This window comes from Carassius auratus, chromosome 32 (assembly GCF_003368295.1).
Source record: "Carassius auratus strain Wakin chromosome 32, ASM336829v1, whole genome shotgun sequence".
Lineage (NCBI taxonomy): Eukaryota > Metazoa > Chordata > Actinopteri > Cypriniformes > Cyprinidae > Carassius > Carassius auratus.
In genome coordinates, this window is record NC_039274.1 from 31,914,080 (window position 1) to 31,938,280 (window position 24,201).

The 24,201-nt window shown below is 36.7% G+C and overlaps 1 protein-coding gene and 1 pseudogene across 1 annotated transcript; both read right to left on the bottom strand.

Moving 5' to 3' along the window:
• Window positions 1-8,914: 8,914 nt before the first annotated feature.
• On the bottom strand, window positions 8,915-12,058 carry LOC113052174 (protein MB21D2 pseudogene; annotated as a pseudogene).
• A 7,692-nt stretch (window positions 12,059-19,750) lies between these two features.
• LOC113052175 (transmembrane protein 256) lies at window positions 19,751-23,459 on the bottom strand. Its single transcript, XM_026216540.1, has 4 exons — window positions 23,301-23,459; window positions 23,071-23,108; window positions 21,644-21,724; window positions 19,751-20,286 (listed from the first exon to the last, which is right to left on the bottom strand). Exons 1-4 carry the CDS (start codon window positions 23,398-23,400, stop codon window positions 20,143-20,145), a joined length of 363 nt encoding a protein of 120 aa, XP_026072325.1. The 5' UTR covers window positions 23,401-23,459; the 3' UTR covers window positions 19,751-20,142.
• Between the last annotated feature and the right edge of the window lie 742 nt (window positions 23,460-24,201).

The window sequence follows — 24,201 nt, forward strand, 5'->3', positions numbered from 1 at the left end:
GTTTATTACTTTCAAAAAATACACTTCCATTCACAGATCACCGAAACATATTGCAAAACAAAAAATGACAAAGCATTCCAAAATAAAAATATAATTGCAAGCTTCAAAACTATTTTAAGGACTACTAATGTCTTTCCATCAAAAACTTTAATTTAACTAATTCAAATAAATTATAGTAAGTAAAAAAAAAAAAAAAAAAAAAAAAAAAAAAGCTATACTGTATATAGTAGGATGAGGTGTTATAAATGCTGATCAACAAACTGGTTGGCCAAACAGCTCCTTCATGCATAATTGCTCTTATTGCAATTGAGTATATTGAAAACCTCACCGACCTATTTAGCATTTAAAAAATCTGAGATGGTCTGTCAGCCTGCTGGCTAACCATTGCAATAATGGCAGCCATAATAATTACTCTGCACTAATACATGGGAATAAACAGATGAATAAACACCACAATGACCACCACACCAGCAGATATCTGGGTCATAGTTGTAAATTAATATACCATTATGTTATTAAAATTGTTGAACTATATGTCTTCTGTAAAGAATCAACTGGTGCTAATCTGTACTAGCAGATTAGGATGTAGAGAAATCTAGGAAAGGTTAAGTCAAATGAATCTAAGCAGTCGTAACAACTGAAAATTTAGGTTTAAGTGAATATTCATTGAAATGAATTTATTTACCAGTGTCTGTTTCACTGCAACCCCACACAGTCTGAGGTCTGTAATAATCCCAGACTGAGTGTTGGGAAAATGCAGCCCTGTGGTTTACCAGCTAATGCAGCATGAAGCTCTTATTTGTAAACACAGCAAGTGTATTTGATGCCCGTAGGGAGCTAGTGTGGTTAGCATTAACATAAGTGTATTGATTGTAACATTATCACATTTAGTCCATTAGCCACCGCTGGAGCAGCTGGACTTGCCTGGTCTCACAGGGCATTAACCAGTGTGCCAGAGTGCTCAAAAAGATTGGACTGTTGAGGTAAAGTCATCAGCCCTTGAGGATTTATACAGCATGCACACACTCACAGGGCCATTGCTGATGAAATGAATGGTGGGAACAATTCTATAGAAACCCCAAGAATTATATATATATATATATATATATATATATATATATATATATATATATATATATATATATATATATATATATATATATATATATATATATATATATATATGTATCTATGTGTATGTTTATTCAGCAAGGATGCATTAGCAACAGTAATACGTTTATAAATGTTTTACTATTACAAAAAAAAAAAATCAATTTTCTGAACTTTCTATTTATTAAAAGTTCCATAAAGAAAATGCATAACATGCTTCCACAAAAATATTAAGCAGCACAACTTTCTTCAAAGTTGATAATAATAAGAAATGTTCCTAGATTTAATCCAAAAGTAGCATACATCATAATTCAACCATAAAATACTGGGATATGATTTTTTGGACCATATTGCCCAGCTTTAGATGTTAATGGACAAATAAGCCACAATAAGAAATGAGATCTAATATAAAAGATTGAAGTAACACCGGAGAACAGAAATTATTGAGGTTATCAATGAACACACTGCATGAGCATGAGCGCCGCAGCTCAGTCAGATCAGTCCACAGCTCATATGCTACAAGCAATTTTGCATTAAAGGTCTTTTAGTCTCAGATCCAAAAATTAAAACTTCAGCTTAAGACCAGATGAGACCGTAATCACTTAAGTGTCTCTCCTAGTATTCACGGGTGTTTTTCAGAACTTAACAAAAAATAAAAGGTGCGAATGTATGCGTTTAAGGAGGGTGAGAATAGTATTCCCTTGCATTCATCTAGACAGCAGAAGGCAAATGGTGCATGTGCGTGGTTCGTGAGTATTCTCTGCGGTACATCTGTGTGACTCAGGCGATGGGAGCAACAGAAGGCAGAGGCTGATGCTTCAAGTCTCAGCACCCTCTCCTCAAGAGGATAATGAAGTTTTAAACTCACACTCAAGCAAGCAGGAACTAATGAGCCTCAAACTTTACATTCATACCACTTCCCAAATCTCACCTGAACATCTGTAAATAAATGAGAAGGTCCTCTGATGCTCAGCGCCTTGGTTAAACTCATTTTGTGCACACAAATATCTAAATAAAACATTGCAATTCATTATTTTAATAACATAATTTGTTATGTTGAATAAAATCTGGCATTTTCCATCATATCTATGTATATTTTCTGAAGAAAATGTTAGACGCTTGCCCATGACTCTATGCTAAAGTGTTCTGCCAGGGCAGGCTTTGCTTTATAAGGTTGCTAGGGTGCACTGGGTTGTTGCTAGGCCACGCTAGGGTTCTTTGAATGGTTGCTAAGAGGCTTAATGGGTCAAGCCAAAAATTCCCCCAAATTTGATATTCTGGTTTGTAATATTAGATTAAATTATAAAATTACACGAAAGTTGAAAAAGTTGGGGTCTGCAGCAAAAAAGTTTTGGAAAAATCTCTTACGCTCACAATGATGCTTTTATTTGATCAAAAACACAATAAAAACAGCAATATTATTGTTAGTAGTATTTTTTTAATGGTATCTATTTCAATATATTTTTAAATATAATTTAACTTATTCCTGTGACTCTGGAGTCATTTCTCCAGTCTTCAGTATCACACTATAGTATGCTGATTTGATGCTTAAGAAACATTTCTTATTATTATAAAGTGTTGAAATTGGTTAAAATTGAAATATTTTTGTGGAAACTGCTTTTCTTTTTTCAGAATTAAAGAAAAAAAAAACGTATTGACCTGGAAATGTGTAATTGTACAGTAGCATAGATTTTAGTAATTCTATAATAAAGAAAAATAATAAAAGTATATAAAATATATTTATATAATCACAATTAAAACTGCAGCAATCAGAGTAATGAAAACTTCACATAGATAGAGCAGGTCACTTCATAGGGGGGTAACAAATTGAGATCATGTGACCTATTAAATGCTTTATCTAGGTAACCCTCCAAACATTTCAACTCCTTCAGTAAATTATTAATGGCTCACTATAAACAGGCCATTTCTAAATTGTGAATGATCCATTCACGGTTTCGCACTATTATTCCACAATGCTGCATCTGCAGCACTTCACTGGCGATGTAAATCCAAGCCTACATAACAAACAAAATTGACTGAGTGCACATTTAATTATTATATGGATAGCCTGAATAAACAAGCACTATTAAATGACAAAGCCATATTAATGGTGACTCACAAACTGACTATAATGGAAAATCCTGGAGGAAATGCTAGAGAGTTGCATCAGTCAGTGCTGTCGAAATACAGATAAGACAAGGTATGAGTTTATCCAGCAACTGAGTAAATGAACTTAGTAAGTAGGCTACAGATGGGCTGCCTGACAGTGATAATAACGGAAATGGCCAGGCAGAAGAAAAACAGAGGAAATGTAATTCAAATAAGTCCCGTTTTGTCCCCTGGGAAAACAATGGGAAGATATGAGACTGCCAAAAGCAAGCAAAGAGAGAGAGAGAGAGAGAGAGAGAGAGAGAGAGAGAGAGAGAGAACCTACAGCAGCACATCCCAGGACAGGGAGAGATGAGCAACATCTCGATCAATAAACTTTAATTGCATTCAGTGGAAGGAATGGTCCACGTCACTAATTTATTACTAATGCCTTCCATCCTTTTCTTATCTTATCTCCATCACATGACCCCTGACCACCAATCAGGGCCCACGGTGTAAATGGATAATACAAGATAGGCATGTGTTTTTCAGACTGTAATCATGAACAAACATAGAAGAGGCTCTGTTTTTATAAATTACAATTTTATAAAGGCAAAGAGAGAGAGAGAGAGAGAGAGAGAGCGCGCGAGAGAGAGACTTGGCTGACCCAACTTACCAGAAAATGTAATGTCAAATGTGAAATAATGATAACAAACTAAACCAGAGAACCACTGAGGTGAGACAAGGCTAAATAAGGTTTTACAAGGGAAAAAGACAAGATTATAGCAAAAATTCAAGTCTCATGGAAGAAAGCCTCTCAACTTAGTCGAGTCTTTTTGTTTTTATAGTAAACAAAGAGAGAATAAAAGAAAGCAATGAACGATCTTCTGTTCCCCTTGAATCCTCACTATTAATACATGTGCATCTCTAAGGGAGATAGATGTAGACTAGTAAAAGAGCAGGGGGGTAAAACAGAGAGAGACAGTGGGAAAAAGAAATGGATGAAGGGGGGCTGGGTGGAAGGATGAAAGATGGATGGAGGGAATTAGTTGTTGAGGGAGTGAAAGAGAGAAATATTGCTTTGGAGGTGGAAAAACACAAGTCTCTCCATCTAACAACATGAAAGATAAATGACAAAACAGCATGTGAAATAGATATACTCTATATCAGGTGTGTCACTTGACCTGTGCCGAAGTGGCACAAGGGTATATAGACAATCAGTTCACTTAGACTCTATTGCTTGTGGGTAATAAATAGACTAGAGTAGTCATAATAAATGACAACTTTATTAAAATTACATTAAAACAAAATTTTTATATAAACTATATATATATATATATATATATATATATATATATATATATATATATATATATATATATATATATGTATAAAAAAGTGAAGTGAAGTGAAGTGACGTGACGTACAGTCAAGTACGGTGACACATACTCGGAATTCGTGCTCTGCATTTAACCCACCCAAAGTGCACACACACAGCAGTGAACACACACACACACTGTGAACACACACACACCGTAAACACACCCGGAGCAGCCCCAGGAGCAGTTGGGGGCTCAGTGCCTTTGGATTACAAGTCCATATTTCTAACCATTAGGCCACGACTTCCCCTATATAAGTTATAAACTATAAATATATTACAGACTTTGAATTACATAATAGTAATTTTACATTATATAAACTATATAGATGGATAGATAATGTCAAATATATACATGTATGAATTTTTTTTTTTTTACAATTTATTTGACTTATTTTAACTATTTATGTAACTACACAATTTCATTTCTTTCATTTTCAAGACGTACAGTACATGCTGCATAACTCACGAACCATTTTTTTTTACACTTCACTCCACCAAAATCTCCGTATGGGTCTTGAAACAATTCAAACAGGTCTATGGATACAGGAACTAAAAAGTCCTTAATCTTAGAATAGTCAGTAATTGGAGTTACAGATGTAGAGAAAACTATTCAAATATCAGTAGAGCACGGGAAAATAAACGTCAACAATACTGGCCAGGCAATTTGATTTCTATGAGCTGAGTTAAAGTTACACAGTGGCCTAATTACTCAGAATGCCCAGGGCTCAGTTCTGGCCAAGTCCCCTTTACCTGGAACAGGTAACAAAGCTGGCACTCTGTAGCTAGACACACACACACACACACACACACAAAGTGAGGGCTAATGGCCTGTTGTCAGCATAAACAGCTAAGGCAGGCCTAGACAATGCACCTGCACTGCAAAAAGAGATTGGAAATTCATTGCAGAGTTATAAGGTGTGTAGTCCAAGAAAATTGTTCAGGATGAAGTTGGCAAGAAACTTGTGCACTGTGATACAGGTAAACTTTTATAATTGCAAGAAGCAATGCCTTTTACTTGTGAGTAGAGGTGTTTAGCATGACACCAAACAAATGTTGCTCACAAATAACCTTACTCACTGTATGAAACAGTCAATTAAATGCTAGAGACATCTTTTATAAAGAATTTGATGAACTGGCACATTTCCATCAGCTCCCAATATTTAGCTAATTTTTAAGCTGACATATACATATATATATATATATATATATATATATATATATATATATATATATATATATATATATATATATATATGCATAATGTCAGAACCTCTGTACTTCTATCCCAGTTGCTGAATACTAGTTTTGAAATTGTTTGTATGGGTTCAGCAACATCTTCACCTCTAGGGCACCTAAGGCAGTTGCAAACAAATGAAGTAGTTAACCTGTTTGGCAGTGAATGTGGATATTCCTTGACCTATTTCAAAGGTCTGATCCCCTAGGTATGCATGTAACTGATATGTATGGCTTGAATGCAATGTAAATCACTTTGGATAAAAAATTTCTGCCAAATGCGTAAACGTATATGAACAAATTAAGACCTTCAAAGTACATGTATTGAATGAAATAAGTGAAAGCAATTTTGCCCGTATAACCAATACTGTGAATTCAATCAAAGTTTCTACTTTAGCTTCTTGTTAAGATATTCAACTAATCATACAATAATAACTTTCTAAGAACTAAGAATCTGAAGACCTGCATTTTACATACTCTGATTTCAGTTTGCATTTAATCATTTCGCTGACACTTTTTCTCCAAAGTGACTTGCAAGTGAGGAATAATAAAACAAAAACTATTCATCAAAAGGAAATAATAACATTAAAAGGACTGCAATACAAAATTGGCCAGAAGGGTACAAGCTAGTGCAGAGATCCAACTACAAAGATATTAAGAAAGGGTTCAGTTTCATAAAGGAGTGAAGAACATAAATGGCCATGAATAGTTGTGAAATGAATGCTTGAGGAAAAGTAGTTTTTATGGATTTGAGAGCTGTTCTGGCTGAGTTGGGAAATTTTTTTCATCAGTGCAAAACAACCCATGGATTTTTTTCCCAAAAGCATTGTAAGCCTAAGCAGCAAATTGAAGAAGCCACTGCACCAAAAATGGTTTTGGGAAACATACCCTTGGACAATTGTCATTACCACTGTTTTCATCATGAAAAAAAACACGGTTCTTATTTGTTGTCATCATCAAAATTAGAACTGATTTGGCCCCTGGGCCTTCAATTTCTGTTTAATGACTCCACTATATCAAGGGAAGGAGAGGAGAGAGAGATCACTGTCATTTATATTAATTCCATTAGGATCACTCTAGTAACATCATGTCAAGAATACTGAAATGAATTACACTAGCAGGATGACAAAAACAGAGAGATGTCCCTCCCCTCAGTGACCCTGGAGCATCAAATCTCACATCTGTCCCCTGCTCAACCTTGAGGGGGATGAGTCAAGTTGGCGGTTCCATTGAAGAAACGTCCAGCAAGAGCTGTGCTATCATGACAACAGCTGAATGATTGACAGGAAATCCCCTCGTGCTTGAATACGCAATCCTCTTTATGAAAGTGAAAAGTGAAAGTGACGTGACATTCAGCCAAGTATGGTGACCCATACTCAGAATTTGTGCTCTGCATTTAACCCATCCAAAGTGCACACACACAGAGCAGTGAACACATACACACACTGTGAACACACACCCGGAGCAGTGGGCAGCCATTTATGCTGCGGCGCCCGGGGAGCAGTTGGGGGTTCAGTGCCTTGCTCAAGGGCACCTAAGTCATGGTATTTAAGGAGGAGAGAGAACTGTACATGCACTCCCCCTCCCACAATTCCTGCCGGCCCGAGACTCGAACTCACAACCTTTCGATTGGGAGCCCGACTCTCTAACCATTAGGCCACAACTTCCCCAACAGGACAGACTGCTGAGGAATCAGTGAGACTATGCGCGTGTGTCCAATATTTGGGAAAATATGAGCCTGCAACTTCATCTTTCTCAGAAGTGTGTGAAGCTCTTCAGCATCTGCTTAACATGATTATTTCATTCATTCATACATCAACCACAACCAAAATACCCTTTATCCACTGCACAGCCTTACATTTTTAAACACTCAATAGCATATACAGGTAATAGCAGACAAATTCATTTGCAATAAAAAAAAAAAAAAAATGTCATTATATAATGAATGTTCAGTCAATCTCACAAACAATCAACCTCAAACATGCACATCTTGACATGAGATCACAGGTTGGCTGGAATGTGTGAGTCAACTGAGAAAGTGTGAGGAGATTCTGTCATATAGAGGGTATGGAATGCCAAAATGAACCCGGTAAAACAGCAAACCGTGACCAAACCACATTTCTAAAGGGGATAAATAATGTTGTGATTCATTTAAAATGTTAAAGCAAGATAACTATGGTTAGGGTCAGTCTAGTTATTACAATTAATTTATGTTATGATACTGTATGTACAACAGTGTGTTCCAAATGTCCATTAGTGAACACACTTCCACATTTGCTCCTATTTAATTTAATATTATTAAAAAAAGAAATCACAAATTAATGATATTAGTGGAGTAATTTGAAAATTTGAATGTCTTGGTATTTGGTACATCTCCCCTTTGCCTGAAAGACAGCAGCACTCAAGCTAGCACGGACACCACAAGTTTGTGTAAATCCTGAAAGTCCATGTTATCCCAGCTTTTATCCAGACTTAACATGGTAAACACCACAAACTACCTCTGATTAGTGATCAAGAATTTGGGCAGAATCTTCTTTCTTCTGCATTTTAAATCACCGTTTATCTTGGGTTTCACTTTTTCTAAATCCTAAAAGTTTCTTTTCAAGTCTAAATGGAAAATAAAATAAAATAAACAATTATTTTCACTGTGTATATATCCATGTCCTTATACATATAATTATACAATAATGTTATGTGAGACTGAGCCGAGATACTGTATGGCATATAGAACTGTTACAGTTCAAGCTAACACTTCGAGTCAAACAGCATCCTCTGTTGGACCAATATTGAATTGAAAATAACCAATATGAGACTTTTTGTAGGATTATCCTTCCTTTTTAATTCTAAATATTATTTTGTATGTTTTCTCCCACTATTACAAATCATGAAGCACAAATGCACTGGAGTTTGGCATATTTAAAAGCTCCTATCATGTTTTAGAAAAAAAATATAAGTTTGCCCAGCAGAGTGTGTGTCGAGTCTCAGACACACAATAACAGATTTGTTAGTACAAAATTATACATGATACAATGGAGTAATACATTTATCATGACATGGTCATTAGAAAATAGATAACATTTTTGAGATCTGAGATGACCAACATTTTTAGATATCAAGTATAAACAGTACAAATCCTCATAGATGTAATGTTTTATTTCACGTTATGACCAGCATCATCTACATAAATACACAAAAGAAAACAAGAGGGAAAACAATGATAGAATTATCATAGAGAAATGATATGAAATATATATATATCTGGTACCTTTTAAATATGCAACGTTACATTTCCATTCAGGGAATTTGATTTGATGACCAGATTAATACAAGAGGTAAAATATGTTGTTTACATATTCATTTTTTTTAGGGACTATGCCGTCAGTTAAAGACTGGAACCACATCATTAAAACGACGGGAAGGAAAACTAATGTGTTTTTGGTTTCCTTCAATTATTTCACCTGAAATGCTTCCAGAACATTTCATTATGACCTGAGGCAGGAACATCATTTTTTACACACAATGAAATCATTGTATAAAACACTCTTGGTAATTATCACAGGCAGAGCAGGCCCTAATATCTCATTCATATAGATGATTATGAAATCTTGCATAGTACCACTGTTCATTTGATATTTAGCATTGTGCTAAATGAGAGTTTATAACATTTTACAATTTTAAACCCACTAAATAGGCCTTTTAAGATATACAGTGTCAAAACCTCAAAATATACAATAGAGATAAATCAGTTTTGCTTCACGACATTTAATCCAAGCAATCTGTCTTTTAAACGCTCTTTGGTGTCTTTTCCTAAGCATACAGCAGACGTTGTGTATAGTAGCCAACCTGTATCATGTGCAATGCTACACAAATTATTTTCAGTAGCACATCTCATATTGGAATCAGAAAGCCACTAGAAAAAGCCTATTTCTCACCATTTTCACCATCATTCAAAGGCAACGCTGTAACTGATTGCTCTGTATATGCACAGCAGCCATGTCATCAGCACACACGAATAGTCTGCCAACTCCATTGAGGCGCTTTATGCTGAACACACATGAACTGTAAGTAGCACTGTACTTTAATCCTTGAGCATAGTCAAAAAGGTAGAGATGGGTAAAGAACAGCCAGAGATGGAGGCCAAAGAAGAGAGAAGGATTTAGGAAGCAGACAGAAAACAAAATTGAGTAAGGGAGAGCAGATGTCTACAGTCCCAAGAGTACCATTGGTTCAGCTTAATCTATCCAGTGGACGACGTGTTTGACTTTCTCCATCCATCTCTGCCTCCACCAGCTACCAATGCAAATCTGCAAGAGTGAGATATTTTAGGAACCTTTCACTAGCACAAAAGTTACTGAGATGCATGTCTCTGTCTCTTTACATGTTCCTTCTATCCTTTCTCTAAACCTCTGTTGCCCGCTCTAGATCTGCCTTTCTAGTTCACACAGTGCTGGCAAACCTGTATCACCACAAAATCCCACATTCCAAAGCATCTTTCATATTCCATTTTACCCAGACATAGGCAACAATGAATGGCAAAGAAAAGCTCTTAGAATAACACCAACAGATACTGCTTATTTTTGTGCAGCTTAGAATCCAATCAGGGACCAAGAAGATACTAAATATGCATCAGGACAGCATTTGTTCCAAATAATTGTTTCTATGGGCTGTAAAACAGCTTCAGACGCATAAAGGACAAGGCCTAGATTTGCAAGTTATTCCTTGCCCTTTTCTCTCTTTCTGCTTCTGTTTTTTTTTTTGACTGTAGAACTTGCCAGTTAAAAGAAAACAAGAAAAGTACCTGGGAATGAGAGCAAGCGGGGTAACCGACAGACTAAAGAAAAAGAAGATTGTGATCGCAAACTTCTCCACACATACACAGACACAAATATTACATTTGATTTCATCATAATGTACCTTGGCCTAGTTGGTTTTCCAGTTTTACTGCCCTCAAGATTCACTGTGGAATACAGCGGAAAATGATCCTGCACCATATCCATAGCTAGGGGATGATAACCCATGGCCATTTCTTGCAGCTACTGCAGCCTTGTGTTTGAGCTGGCATCCATGTTGTGCCTGCTCCAATGCTGCTCTTAAGTGCTCTACGGGATCGGAACATAAATGTGCAAGTTTTCATGCCACTAGCAGGGTAGCACTGTCTGTGAGGTGCTCCAGGATGTTGCACTGGGGGAGAAAGTAATTATGACAGTTTTTGCCCAAAATACAGTGAGCCAAGTCATCACATAGACCAAGGAACAGCCGTGCAGGAGCCTTGTGATCTTGACAAATAAGGTAGGTCATTGGCAAGCAATCACAAGCCCAAAACATCAAGGTACGTTACTGTAGGTGGTAGAGGCTAAGGCCGGTGCAAGGGCAAGCTAATAGTCTTGACAGTACAGTTTTAGCTGCTTGGAAGGCTTGTGCCATTGGGTAGGGCACACATTTCTTTAGCTGAACCTCACTGCGGGAGAAGGCAAGTCTCCATTCATGGTCAGGTCTGGTTGAGGGACTGGCAGCTGGAGAACAACAAGGAAGCAAGTAGAACCCACTGATGGCCTCCTCCTCAGTTATTTTACCATCCCAGAAATGGTTAGTCGTGAGCCAGCCCTTTGCAACAGCCGGCCAGCCGCGAAATTACACCACTAGAAGCAAGTCGTAAATACGATACGATGCGGCTAGTTCCTGCAGTAAGAATCAGCGTTGTTAGTGGACCATTCTGCTCCAGACGATCAGGAACAAGAATCCATCTTTGAGGATTTGGCCGCAAATCTTCCACCGCCATCCCAACTACACTCCAGAACCAATCAGTAAGCAACAACGGAGAGAAGTAACATCCATCTAATGACTGAGGAGGCTGCAGGGTTGGGATTGAGCCTTGTACTGCATCAGTTTCTTCCTCCTCATCTTCCACATTTTTATTGTCTCTATTTTTCTCATCTTGACAGCAGATACTCCAACGCGTCACCACTGCAGGGTCGCAGAGGCACAGGCTCAGCCACGAATGGCATGGTGGGGAATGCCGCATGTCCAGCGTCATGGGCTGATTGCGGTCATGCAGTTTAAGAGCAGGCACCAGAAGAGTGAAGTCTAAATCAAAGTCAACATCTTTGGCATAATCACCTACTGTAGGTTCTCTGGGTTAAGGTCAACAACACCTTCCCTGGCCCCACCTAATAGAAGCAGGTATTCATTGGCAACTGGCAGTCGCTGGTCTACCTCCTGCACCAGGCCTGTGAAGATGAAGAATATTCATGATAAAAAGAGGTAATATCACCAGACTTTTAAAAGACAAATAGAAGGGTGGGTAGAAATTGAATGGGAAGGAGTGAGAAGAAAGGACAATGGTATCATACTTCTAAACAAATTAAAGGGATAGTAAACAAAACAAAAAAAGGGAGAAAAATCATCATTCATTATGTTTGGCATGTAGTTCAAAACCTCTTTGAGTTTCTTCTGTTGAAGACAAAAGATATTGGGAAAAATACTGGTAATAAACAGTTACTGGTACCCATCAACTTTCAATGACATTTTGAAAAGAAGGGTAGAAACATTCAAATGTGCATCCCAATGGCACGCAACTGATTATGATGCAAGATTCAATTTAAAGAAAATTCCTGCCATTTAGACACATTTCATACTTTTAAATATTTAAGAATATAAGGCTGTGGAACAAACATGGCAGATAACTTATGCAAAAATGAATAGTCTCTCAATTCTGTATTACAATTCAAGCCATTGCTCTCATTTTCAGATGTAACCCAGCTTTTTAAATTCTGTTAAATTCCTCTATCACAAGCAGCAACAAATTTACTAAATCCCAGTTTGTTAATACAAATGTATTTGTTATGTCCATTAGTCCGTAAGGCAGAAGCCAACAGCACCAGGCACATTTCACTCATCACTTCTTCATACGTTCAAAATAATTGACCACTTGAAAACAAAAACAAAATAATAATGCCTTTAATATGAAACATCACTCTCCATGACAGACGCCCATGATCAGAACCCAGCATGCACTGCTGTCAAAGCATGAGTTACACAAAGGCCTAAGAGTTTAAACTCATTCACCTCTACAGGACATTTGTGAGGTTTCCAAGTTAAATAACTGGAACATTACAGATTTAAATAACAGAAGACACAAAGTTATAATGATGCAATGTAATCTGTCTAATCACACATAAATGATTATTAATGCATGTATACTGTATGACGGATGAACAACCTTGAATTCCACTGACTTTCATTTTATTCTATGCCAGTTGTAACAAAGGGACATGTTTGGAATGACATGAGGGTGATTAAATGAAGAGCTATCCCTTTAAGACTGACTTTTTTTAAATTCCTTAATTTAAATGGTTCATATGATGCATTTTTCATGTTTTCCGTTTTCTTTAGTGCGGTATGCAGCCATTTGTGCATGTATAATATCTGGAATGTTACAAAGCTCAAAGTCACCCACAAAAGGATCTAAAAGAGAAGGATGATCCAGACATGCCTAAAATGCTTCAGTACTTTCACATACGTATGTTCCTCAATCAGTATGATACTTGCTATTGACTGTTCAAATGCAAAGTTTGGAGAAGTGAGTAATGCATATTGTTTGTCGTTCTTACGATCACAATTGCAGAAAAGGATGTGTGTTTACAAACAGTTTCCTCTGTTCTCCGCTTTAACTGATGGCAAAAAGACGGAAAACATAGATGCACTACGTGTTCGGTTTCACACTGGACGCTCAACGAGAGCTGAAGCAGCATGAGCCCATTGCACTTTCATGGTGGTGGCATCACTGTGACACGTCACGCTTGGGAAGTTTAATTTGGGTATGGGGCATTGCATTTCCATAAAAATAGAAAGAAAGACTGGGGACAGAGGAGCTACAATAATGTACAGTATGTGAAATATATAAATATATATTATTATTATTATTTTTTTTTTTTACATTAAAGCATACTTACGTAATCCCTCTCTCCCGGGTCCTCTCTGACGCTCCGAGTGGGGCTCGAACCCGGGTTTCTGGCATGGGAGGTGTACGCACTAACAAGGAGGCTAAATGGCTACAGCCACTAGCGTCAATCGCTAGTGCATCTCTTGAGATCGGGGAGTGAGGTTTTACCTGCACAGCACTACTCACTGGCCTCCGTTACACTCACCCCCCCTAAACCTCACTCCCATCCGGGTCACGGCACCAATGTAACCCCTCTCTCTCGGGTCCCCTCTGATGCTCCGAGTGGGGCTCAAACCCGGGTTTCTGTTAGTGCATCTCTTGAGATCGGGGAGTGAGGTTTTACCTGCACAGCAATACTCGCTGGCCTCCGTTACACTTACATATTCGATTACACCCAATACATAAAAAATAGCATCATATGACCCCTTTAACAAAATGTTCCCTAATAAATTAAAATGTAACACATTTACTATTTGTTCTGATGAAAGAATAATTTTTTTTAAAAGTTAGCGAAAACCAACACCTCTACAAGAAAAGAACAATACACATCTTCACAATTTAAAAATGTTTATGGTGTTTATTGCAGTGACCCTGTGACCTTCTCTCCAGGACAACAAACCTTAATGGTTTTTTGTTTTACAATAACAATGATCTCTTTTGTCTTTTACATTTTGTACACTGTTCTGATTTAATGAGCTCCTCTGGGAGAAATAGGTTTGCAGGATTGTAGTGAGTCTAGAGGCTGGCATGCAGACGGTATGTAAATGTCTGCAGGTCATGGAAGCGTGAAAATAGAAATCATGATGATTTCTAAAGGAAGCAAACATCATTGGCAATTTAAATCAAGGTATGTATCTATTCAGGACTTCTGAAATGAATTAACATTGAAATCCTGATGGCTATGCAAGGGTCAACAAAACTAAATCATAAGTATTTTATTCATACATAAGGCAGAATTTTCAAAATGAATTGCAAATGAAAAGCTTTCTACACATCACTCAGTAGGTGTGTGATGAGTATTGGTGTCTGCATATTTTTAGAGAGCAAGGGATAGAAAGAGCGAGCAACAATAATAAGTAGGCTTTCGACTGAACATCAAGGGGTTAAAGATGACACAAAAAAGGGAAATTTAAGCAACAGGAGAGGTGGGGGTTCAGAACAAGACACTGTCATGTAACAGACAAAAAGAAACAAAAGTTACACTGGCAGGATGGCATAAATATATATATATATATAATTCAATCTTGTCAGTAAACAAAGGCCCAAAATTAAATCCATGTAATGGATTATTTGAAGCAGCTTCAGTGGTGTTTTTAGAGAACAATACAATTGTGCAAATCTGTCTCTCCCTCACTTATGTCATGCAAAAAGCATGACATTTATTGTATTTACACTGTGGCAGGGGAGAGTATGCAATGGGTGTTGGGGGAGATCTGGTGTGATGTACTGAGAAAAAAGGGGAACTAGAGACATCTGCTGGACAAACAGCTTCACTTGACCCAAGCTCGGAATCAGAGGCCTGGACATATAACACTTCTCCTTACTAGCAGAAATAGCATATTTGGTTTTTCACATCTGTTTTAGAAAATTCACAATTGCCATGAAGAGCTTTCTTTATTCTTAACATCCTTTTTTACTGAATGTGAATACGAATAATGTAGATATTAGCAATTTGTATATATTATATTTTTCTATATAAAGATAAATTAACCGTTACTTGGACATATGTGTGTGTATGAGAGAGAGAGAGAGAGAGAGAGAGAGAAAGAGAGAGAGAGAGAGAGAGAGAGAGAGATACACGGCAATTCTGAATTTTTTACCCTTTTTCTGAAAAGACAGTGCCAACTTTCATCTTCATTATGAAATTGACCATGACTAAATGTATAACAATGGAATTTTATTGTTCTGACTTTACTCAAACAACTACAGCAGTAACATTAGCATGTTTGGAGGACAGCATTAACAAAAAATAGCATTAGCATTAAAGCTGCAGTAGGTAACTTTTGTAAATATATATATATATATATTACATATTTGTTAAACCTGTCATTATGTCCTGACAGTAGAATATGAGACAGATAATTTGTGAAAAAAAATCAAGCTCCTCTGGCTCCTCCCAGTGGTCCTATTGCCATTTGCAGAAAGCCATCTGCTCCCGGTAAAAAACAACCAATCAGAGCTGCGGTCCGTAACTTTGTTTGTGTTCAAAATGTAGAAAAATGTATATAATAAGTGAGTACACCATGAATCCATTTTCCAAGCCGTGTTTTGGCTTGTCCTGAATCTCTAGGGTGCACCTATAATAAGTGTTTATATTCGGACTATTTTATTGCTTCGGGGATACCGCGGGGGAGTAACCCAGTACCTTTGTGATTCTTCATAGACATAAACAGAGAGAAGTAGCTCCGGCTACAATGCTCTTCCGCAAGATACAAGCAGTTCTGTTTATTAACCGCTAGAGCGTCAAAAGTTCCCCAAGTAAAAATCTGTAACGTTACTACTAATTACCCAAGTCAAACTCAGATTAAATTTTTAATACCACCTAAATAGTTAAATGCAGGTTAGTTATTCATAGCGACGGAGGCGGAATGTAGGTCAGTGGGCAGATTAATCAACTAAGTTAATTAGCCAGCTAATGTCTCTCAAGCGAAACTACTGAACTAGTTGACAAGTTATTATTATAAACGTAGGAACACCTCAGAAATAACTTAAGTCGTCTAAACAAGAATTCTACTGTACATGACGTGTTATAATGCGTGTTATAATATAATCAGTCAGCCCAAATGAGCCGACTAGCAGGTGTGGACCGAGCTAACCAGCTAAACTTCACCAGATACAGAGATGATATAACCTTGAGGATAACCTCAAATGTTCCAGGGTTAGTTCACTTCAGCGAGCTTTCAGTGGGCGTGACAGATAGCGCAAAACATTATATTATATTACTATTACAATATGTAATATAGCCTATTATATATATATATATATATATATATATATATATATATATATATATATATATATATATATATATATATATATATATCACGGAGCTCCACCGAGAATCTTGGGATTAGTAGTACTTTTAATGGGACACAAACCGAACCAGGCCATCAGCTTTAGGTGCGACACAGAATAGTACATGTGCACTGATTTATGTATTTATATTAAATATTTAAGTTCTGCTATTTTATTTTATTCTAATAATAATAATAATTTAATAAATAATAATTTACTTTAATTTTGAAACCGGGACAGAAATGATCATTGGTAAAAAGTGGACACCCGTTCCTGAAAGGCAGCAATATATATATATATATATATATATATATATATATATATATATATATATATATATATATATATGATTTTTTTTAATAGGTAAACATAATTCTGAAATTATATATAGATTAACCCATTTGAAAAATGTATTTATACAATTTTCTTTACATTTGTAACAAACATTTGTTCTTCTGCACTTTCTATTAATCAAATAAAAAAATCAGTTTCCACACGAAGCAGCAAATTTTTTTTTAACACTGATAACAAAACAAAACACTTTTTCACATCAAATCAGCATTATAATGATTTCTGAAGAACCATGTGACACTGAGGACTGAAAATTAAATGTTTCCATCACATAAATATATTTTAAAATAGCCTGAGATAGAAAACTGTTTTAAATTGTATATACAGTATATATATATATATATATATATATATATATATATATATATATATATAAAAATCATACATATTAGTATATATTACTGTTATAGTATTTTTGATCAATGCAGTCTTGGCGAGAATATGAGATGACTTGGAATCTTCAGAGAGCAAGATAAAGGTGAGGAGAAACTCCCTGGAAAGACATTTTCATAAACATTATTTTTCAGAAAACTGAATGTAGATTTGTTTTTACTTCTGTTAAAAGGTAAAGGCTTTTAACACAATGCAAGTATAAAGACATTATGAGATTGCAATTATTTGACTGAGTAAACTATAACTGGCGTTTTAGGTGGTCCGCATCTTTTGCTTTGGTGATCTGGTCTGCAACCTGAAAAAGTCTGCGAACTGCAGCTCTTTGAGGACACAAGCTTTTAAAAGACAGACATCATGGACTCCAGTCAAGTACTCCCCTGACAGCCTTTAAACTCCTCCTCTCCTCGGCTCTAATACTTTATTCCAGGATGTGAAGAGTGATCAAAAGATTTTCAAAACCCTCGCCAGCTCTCCCCATCCCATTCCGACCCCCTCTGCTGTGGTGTCACCTTGAAATCCCTCCACTTTGAAGCAGCATCTGAGAGGCTGACAGTGCAGATAAATGATGCCATAGAAGAAACGGAGGAGGCCAAAAACAGCAAAGTGCTTTTAATTCTTCACTTCTGCAATATCATTCTCTCTGCACCAGCCCCAAAAGCTCTACACCTACTAATTAACGACTGAACCCTGTACTCTAATGCACATGTAATTATATCTTCATTTATAATACAAAACTCTTCTGTATTCAATTCTTTAATTAAGCTTTTGTACAGACACAATCCACTTGCCTCTCACACAAAACTGCAGTGGCCATGTTTATGGCCCAAAAAAGGCTGGACAGAATTTCGAATGAGATTTTAACATTGAAGAATGTTTAGTGACAGCTTTTGAAGCAGCACATCACAAAGAATGATGATCTTTTTGGTGCAGAGATTGAAAATTGACTGACATTATGTTGAAATTGTTTTAGTAATCTTCATTGGGATGTGTTGCTATGATTGGCACCTCAAAAAAAAAAAAAAGAGACGGGAAAGAGAGAGTTTGAGCAATATCAAGTGTGTGGGCAATTCATTCAAAGTAAAAAATAAAATAAAAAAATAAAAAATTCCTAACCTGCCAGACCTTCAGAGAATGCCATTTTCGACAACCAGGGTCGCACTAAACCAGACTGGGAAAAGAACTTGCATTGAGGGTAAATGCAAAATGTCAGTTGGTGTTCAGGGGAGGAAGTTAAACCACATGTATACCGACAAAGAGAGACTTAATCTCCCATGAGTCCCAATTAACAATACTGCCACTGACCGTTTCTTGCCCAATTGAAACAAAACCAAGCTAAAAGTTGCTTGCCCACAGCGCTGCCCCTTAGATGCTGGTTCAAACACAGAAAGATCATTCAAGCGCGATGAGAATTTAACGACCGAATGACCGCAGGGCCACTGCAATGTATTGGTTGCTTTAAACATAGATTTTTACTGGCTGCATCTATCCGGACAGAGCCAGGGAGGAGACACTTAACACAGCCTCATGAAGCAGACAGCGATACGCCTTTATGGATTTTAACGAGGAGGCCCTGATCTGACTTCAGTAATGAGCGACTGGTGGAATTCCCAGCGCTACTGAAATGTCAGGGAGGAGGAAGAGGAAACAAGAAACTTTTCAAAACAGGCTTCAGTGTGGTGCCATACAGACACCAAAATCATACCAAATTATACATACATAACCAAAAATGGCTTTATATTGAACAGTCCTTCCAATATGAATGTCTTTCTTTCTACAAGCACTGAGAATTTACTTATTCTTCCATCAGCATAGTGAAGATAGTACTGAACTGGTTTGATTGCCTTGGCCTGATCTGCACGGCTCTGCTAATAGCCCCAGTTAATGAGGGTTTTACGAGTGGTGTGATCACTTTATTGGGGCGTGCTGCAGCGTCAATAGAAGCCTCACGCCTCAATAGAGTTGGCTTATGAAGCTGCCCTTGCAAATTGACCTGAGGATTTATAAAGCAATTTTCTATGTGCCGACAGACACAGGCCCTGGAATTAGAACCTCATTGGATTTCACTTTTCATTTGAATAAAGATACGTTTGGACACTAGAAAGTGCTGAAAGTTGCTTGCCGATAATGGAATGCTTTGCACTGTCATACTTACAGGATAAAAGCCTGAAAGCTATTTAGATCGTTGACCTGGGAGAGTCGTTCAGAGAGATTTTTCTTCCAACATCAGAAGGTCAAACTGGCAATCAACTTCGCAGACAGCTTTATTTTTTCAAACAAAGAAAAATCATGTACATACACTTTCAAGACATGAACAAACCCAGAGTTTGACTCATTCACTCTCAATAATAAGCCATAAAGGAAAGCTTCTTAAAAGCTTTTTTTTTTTCTTATGCTGACAAAATAAAGATGCCTGTGACAGTGTGGGAAAAAAAAGAACTATGTTTGATCCCAAAGCCTTATCACCACTTTCCAGACATGACTGAAAAGGGGTTAGATAAGATGTGAAATTCTCCACCCCTCTCTTCTTCATCCACCCTGTAGCTCTTCTTTTCTTGTTTAAATGCAAAATGGAACGAACTCTGAGAATGTTGAAATCACAGGGTCAAGGTCAGCCAAATGGGGTCAAAGTTCAAAGAGCCATAGCAGCCCAGCCAACGATGAGCAATGAGCCTCCAATTGGTGCCAGCTTGCTGAAGCTGGGGTCATTGGTTAAGGCCTGGTGGTAGAGAGGACCGCAAAAGCAACCCATGCCAGCGAGGAGGACTGCACCTGCCTGAACGTAAAAAGAAGTGTGTACATTTATGTGACTGCAACTGATTTGTTCCTTATCAAAGTCATTCATTTCTCAATATAAACTCTACTTAAACTTTGGTGCTTTATTCAGTTAATTCCAAACCAACGGACATTCTGTTTCCACTGAGGTCATAGAGTAAAATAGAGCATAATGTGTATCATTCTTTTACTACTCTATTCATTCACTTGGTATGTTATTCAACCTGACAATGATTAAAAGAATAATGGGTTTGTTGTGTTGTGTGAATTTAAACATAGAAATTGATAAAACAAGATAGATTGATAATACATACAGACATGGTAATAAATTTAATAGAGTGATTCTGAAGTACAGCTCTGATGGACACTTTACTATCCCACGAGGCCACGGGAGAGGATTTGTGAATGGCAGTAAAGTGACTCAACTGATGCTGGCGGGTGATATAATATTATATATTATAATACATCATATATTCCTCAACATAGTACGGAATATAGTAATGTATAAATATATAGTCAAATATTCATTCATACCATATAGAATTTTTTTTAGCAGTCATGGAGTAATTACTTACTTAAAAGAAGTACCTACTCAAGAGAATATGCAATTTCAAATGGTCAAGATGCCTTAACTAAACCATTACAGGTGGTGAAAGCATATTTATCTTCTGAAGGCCATTTTAAAGAATCCTAGTGTAATTAAATTATGTTTTTGTTGCACAGAAAATGTAACAGCATACAGGTTTGCAGTGAAATTTTCTCAATGCCATTATAATTCATTATCACAGACAGATTACAGTTTAACAATGCACAAAGTGCAGGGGACTTGTATCACCCGGATCCCTAAAGGGATTTATTTTATGATGAGAGGCTGACAGCACATTATCCTGCTTTTTACAAGGCTACTTAGCAAATAAATGATTAAATAGACATCTAAAAATACAATTATCTACTATTTAATAATGCGAGAGATGAGAGACCAGAGAGGGCCAGAAAAAAGAGAGACATTAAACACTGCTATTAGGAAATCGGTTTTGCCTGGGAGGGATAACTGCTAATTTATACAATTTAGATTAATTAGACAATATTACATCACAGAATACTGCCTCTGACCAATCGTCATAAAATACAGCAAACAGCCATATATTTGACAGGTGTATAGTAGACATAAGGGTTAAAATGTAACAAATTAATTCAGATAAATTTGGGAATCTTTCAGATATTTAGGCTAGGTGACAGGATTTACCTGAAACCAGCCTAGATTTTAACAATATCCGTAATCATTGTAGTTGTCAAACTCAGATTTCAGCTGAAAATGTTTATGTTAATGTAAGAACGATGATAAGAGGTCTGCTTACCAGAGCAGGTTTTCTACAGCGAGCGGCTCCTAACAACGCCAGACTGTGGTAGATGTGATACTTGTTTGCCATATCATACAACTGAAGAGACAAAAAGAAAAGAAAAAATAGAACATGGGCTAAAAGTGTTGCATCTTATCCTAAATAATAATAAATAACTATGAATAATGCATGACATTCGGAAGGTTTCCACAATTTTTAATGTCAATAATGTAAGTTAAAAACTTGGTTTATTCCAGGCCCATACTATGGAGGCCTATTTTCACCACACAAGAAAAAAAAATGCTTTGGTAAATAATAATTAAGTAAGAAGTTGAAATTATGATATAGGTCACCATAATTACGAGATTAAAAAAAGTTATTATCATGACATAAAAAGTCTAGGGCTGTCAAAAATAGCGCGTTAACGACGTTAATTAGTTGTTTGTCGTTAATAACGTCAATTTTTTTTTACGCATTTCACGCATGCGCAGTGTGACAAATTATTCAGGTCAGGAAGTCTCGTCGATCTCTGTATTCTCAAGATAGTAAAAAACAGCGGCGAGCGCCGCAACGAAAACACAGAAGAAGCTTAAGGTTTTACCCCAGTTACTCTCAAATACATTCATGCCAAGCTCAATAAACAGAGACGACTTTGGTAGTTGACACGCTGGAGCTTCTTCCTGTTATAGCGTCCTGTGTTTCACACTGCGCATGCGCAGAATGCCTATAGGCAATGCAGCGAAAATTACAGCTGTTTGGAAAAGCATATGCATTTTTACTTGGTTTTACTGGCACTTGAAGCCTTCAGAACATGAAAATATCGATCCTAAAGTATTGTGGCAGAGATAATGAACACCTCCCAAAAACAAGAGTGCCCAGAGTGCAGAGGGCGCATGTTTGTGTTTCTGAGTTCATTCTTTCGAGTTTCTCTATGCATAATTTCATAGATATGTGGCTATATTTAACCACTGGTTCACCTAAAACCCTTACACTATCTGTAGTTAAATGGCATGGTTTGATAAAGTGCTCAGGTAAATTTGATCTAAGTAAATGTTAAACTTTTGAAATTCAGAAAAAAAGAACCACATATTGATGAATATGAAAATATCTTTTGGTATGCATTTCAGAAAAAAAATGCTTAGGATTCAGGTGTAATTGCAAATAGTGATTAATCCTGATTAATCCACTGAAAATTCTGATTAATTTGATTAAAAATTTTAATCATTTGACAGCCCTAAAAAAAGTCAAATTGCTTAAGAATCGAAATCCTGATACTAAGTCATAACTGAGATAAAGGGGTTAAATTATGACATGGACAGTAAAAATGTTCGTCATAATTATGTTTTGACTTTTCATGTCAGAATTATTCATTATCAAAGCAGTTTTAATAATGTCAAGAAAGTGACAAAGCAGCATAACATAAATAACGTTAGCCAAATGCTCACCTCTCTCTGGTAATCACTCGCTTCGCTGTGTCTGAATCCTGCACAGAAGAGAGAAAGACACGTAAAAGTCGCAGAAAAGCTTTATAAAACTTTCAGAAAATGCTCACTGGCGTGCGCTCGGTCACGTTCGATCTGTCCAATGCCCCAGTAGTGTTCTTTAGAGTAACGCAGTAATCGCCTGACGAAACTCCAAATACAATAAAACACGATGGATTAGAAAGGAGACCTACCATGAGCACCATATGCACCTGCTGCGATAGCAAGTGCTCCAGAAATCCCTGCTAACCTCTGGACCAGTGAAGCAGCGTTCATGACTTCTGAAATAATCATGAAACAACTGTAAGCACATGCAGGAAACTGATGTCATTATGGATCTAACAGGAAGAATGATGCTATCCACTCGCAATTACGAGCGCTGAGCCAAGATGGCGTCCATAGGTACAGTTTCACGTCACGTGAGAGTTGCGATAAAGCTCTTCGGTGAGGTAACTAGTTAAGATCAAACAAATTATGCAAAATGGTAAGTACAACAATTAAAATATAAATAGTCTTTGTTTAAAATAGTACACTTCACGGAAATATGTGCAGAAACACTTAGGCCTTAATAACAATATATAAATATATTTTCTCTCTTATATATGCAACCCCATATACCCCATGTTCTGTTGAAACCCCGGCATGAAACTTTCCGTGATGGCTCATTCACTCTTTGAATTACTTATAATCCACAATTTCACTTCACTTTTTTTTTTTTTTAAATCGAATCGTTGTGTTTTATAGGTTCGTGCACATATCTGTATATTCCACTCAAAACGCAGACTGGTAATGCAAATTCTAATTCGAATGGATTCTATAAAACAAATTATACTTTTGCATGAATATGCACAGAATTGTTGGAATATGTGATTTTTTATTTATTTATTTGTTCATCTGTTGGGGGAATAAAGCCATTTTGGAGCTTGTTTAGATTTCTCTCAGTGTACTCAGTGTATAATGCCCGGTGAGGGGCGCTGTTTTACTATGACTGTTGCTAAAATGCAGTCCTTCAAATCTCTGTAAAACTTCTGTGGATGTACAAAACAAACCCTTCATACCTAGAAAATTACATAAAAAAATCCTGTCCTTGATTAA

Bases quoted from the DNA above. Each gene is read 5' to 3' on its own strand.
- LOC113052175 (XM_026216540.1), bottom strand. From the start codon at position 23,400: ATGATTATTTCAGAAGTCATGAACGCTGCTTCACTGGTCCAGAGGTTA. The intron at 23,109-23,300 runs GTAGGTCTCCTT...TCTTCTGTGCAG, and splicing joins AGGTGCATATGGTGCTCATG to GATTCAGACACAGCGAAGCG. The intron at 21,725-23,070 runs GTGAGCATTTGG...TTGTCTCTTCAG, and splicing joins CGAGTGATTACCAGAGAGAG to TTGTATGATATGGCAAACAA.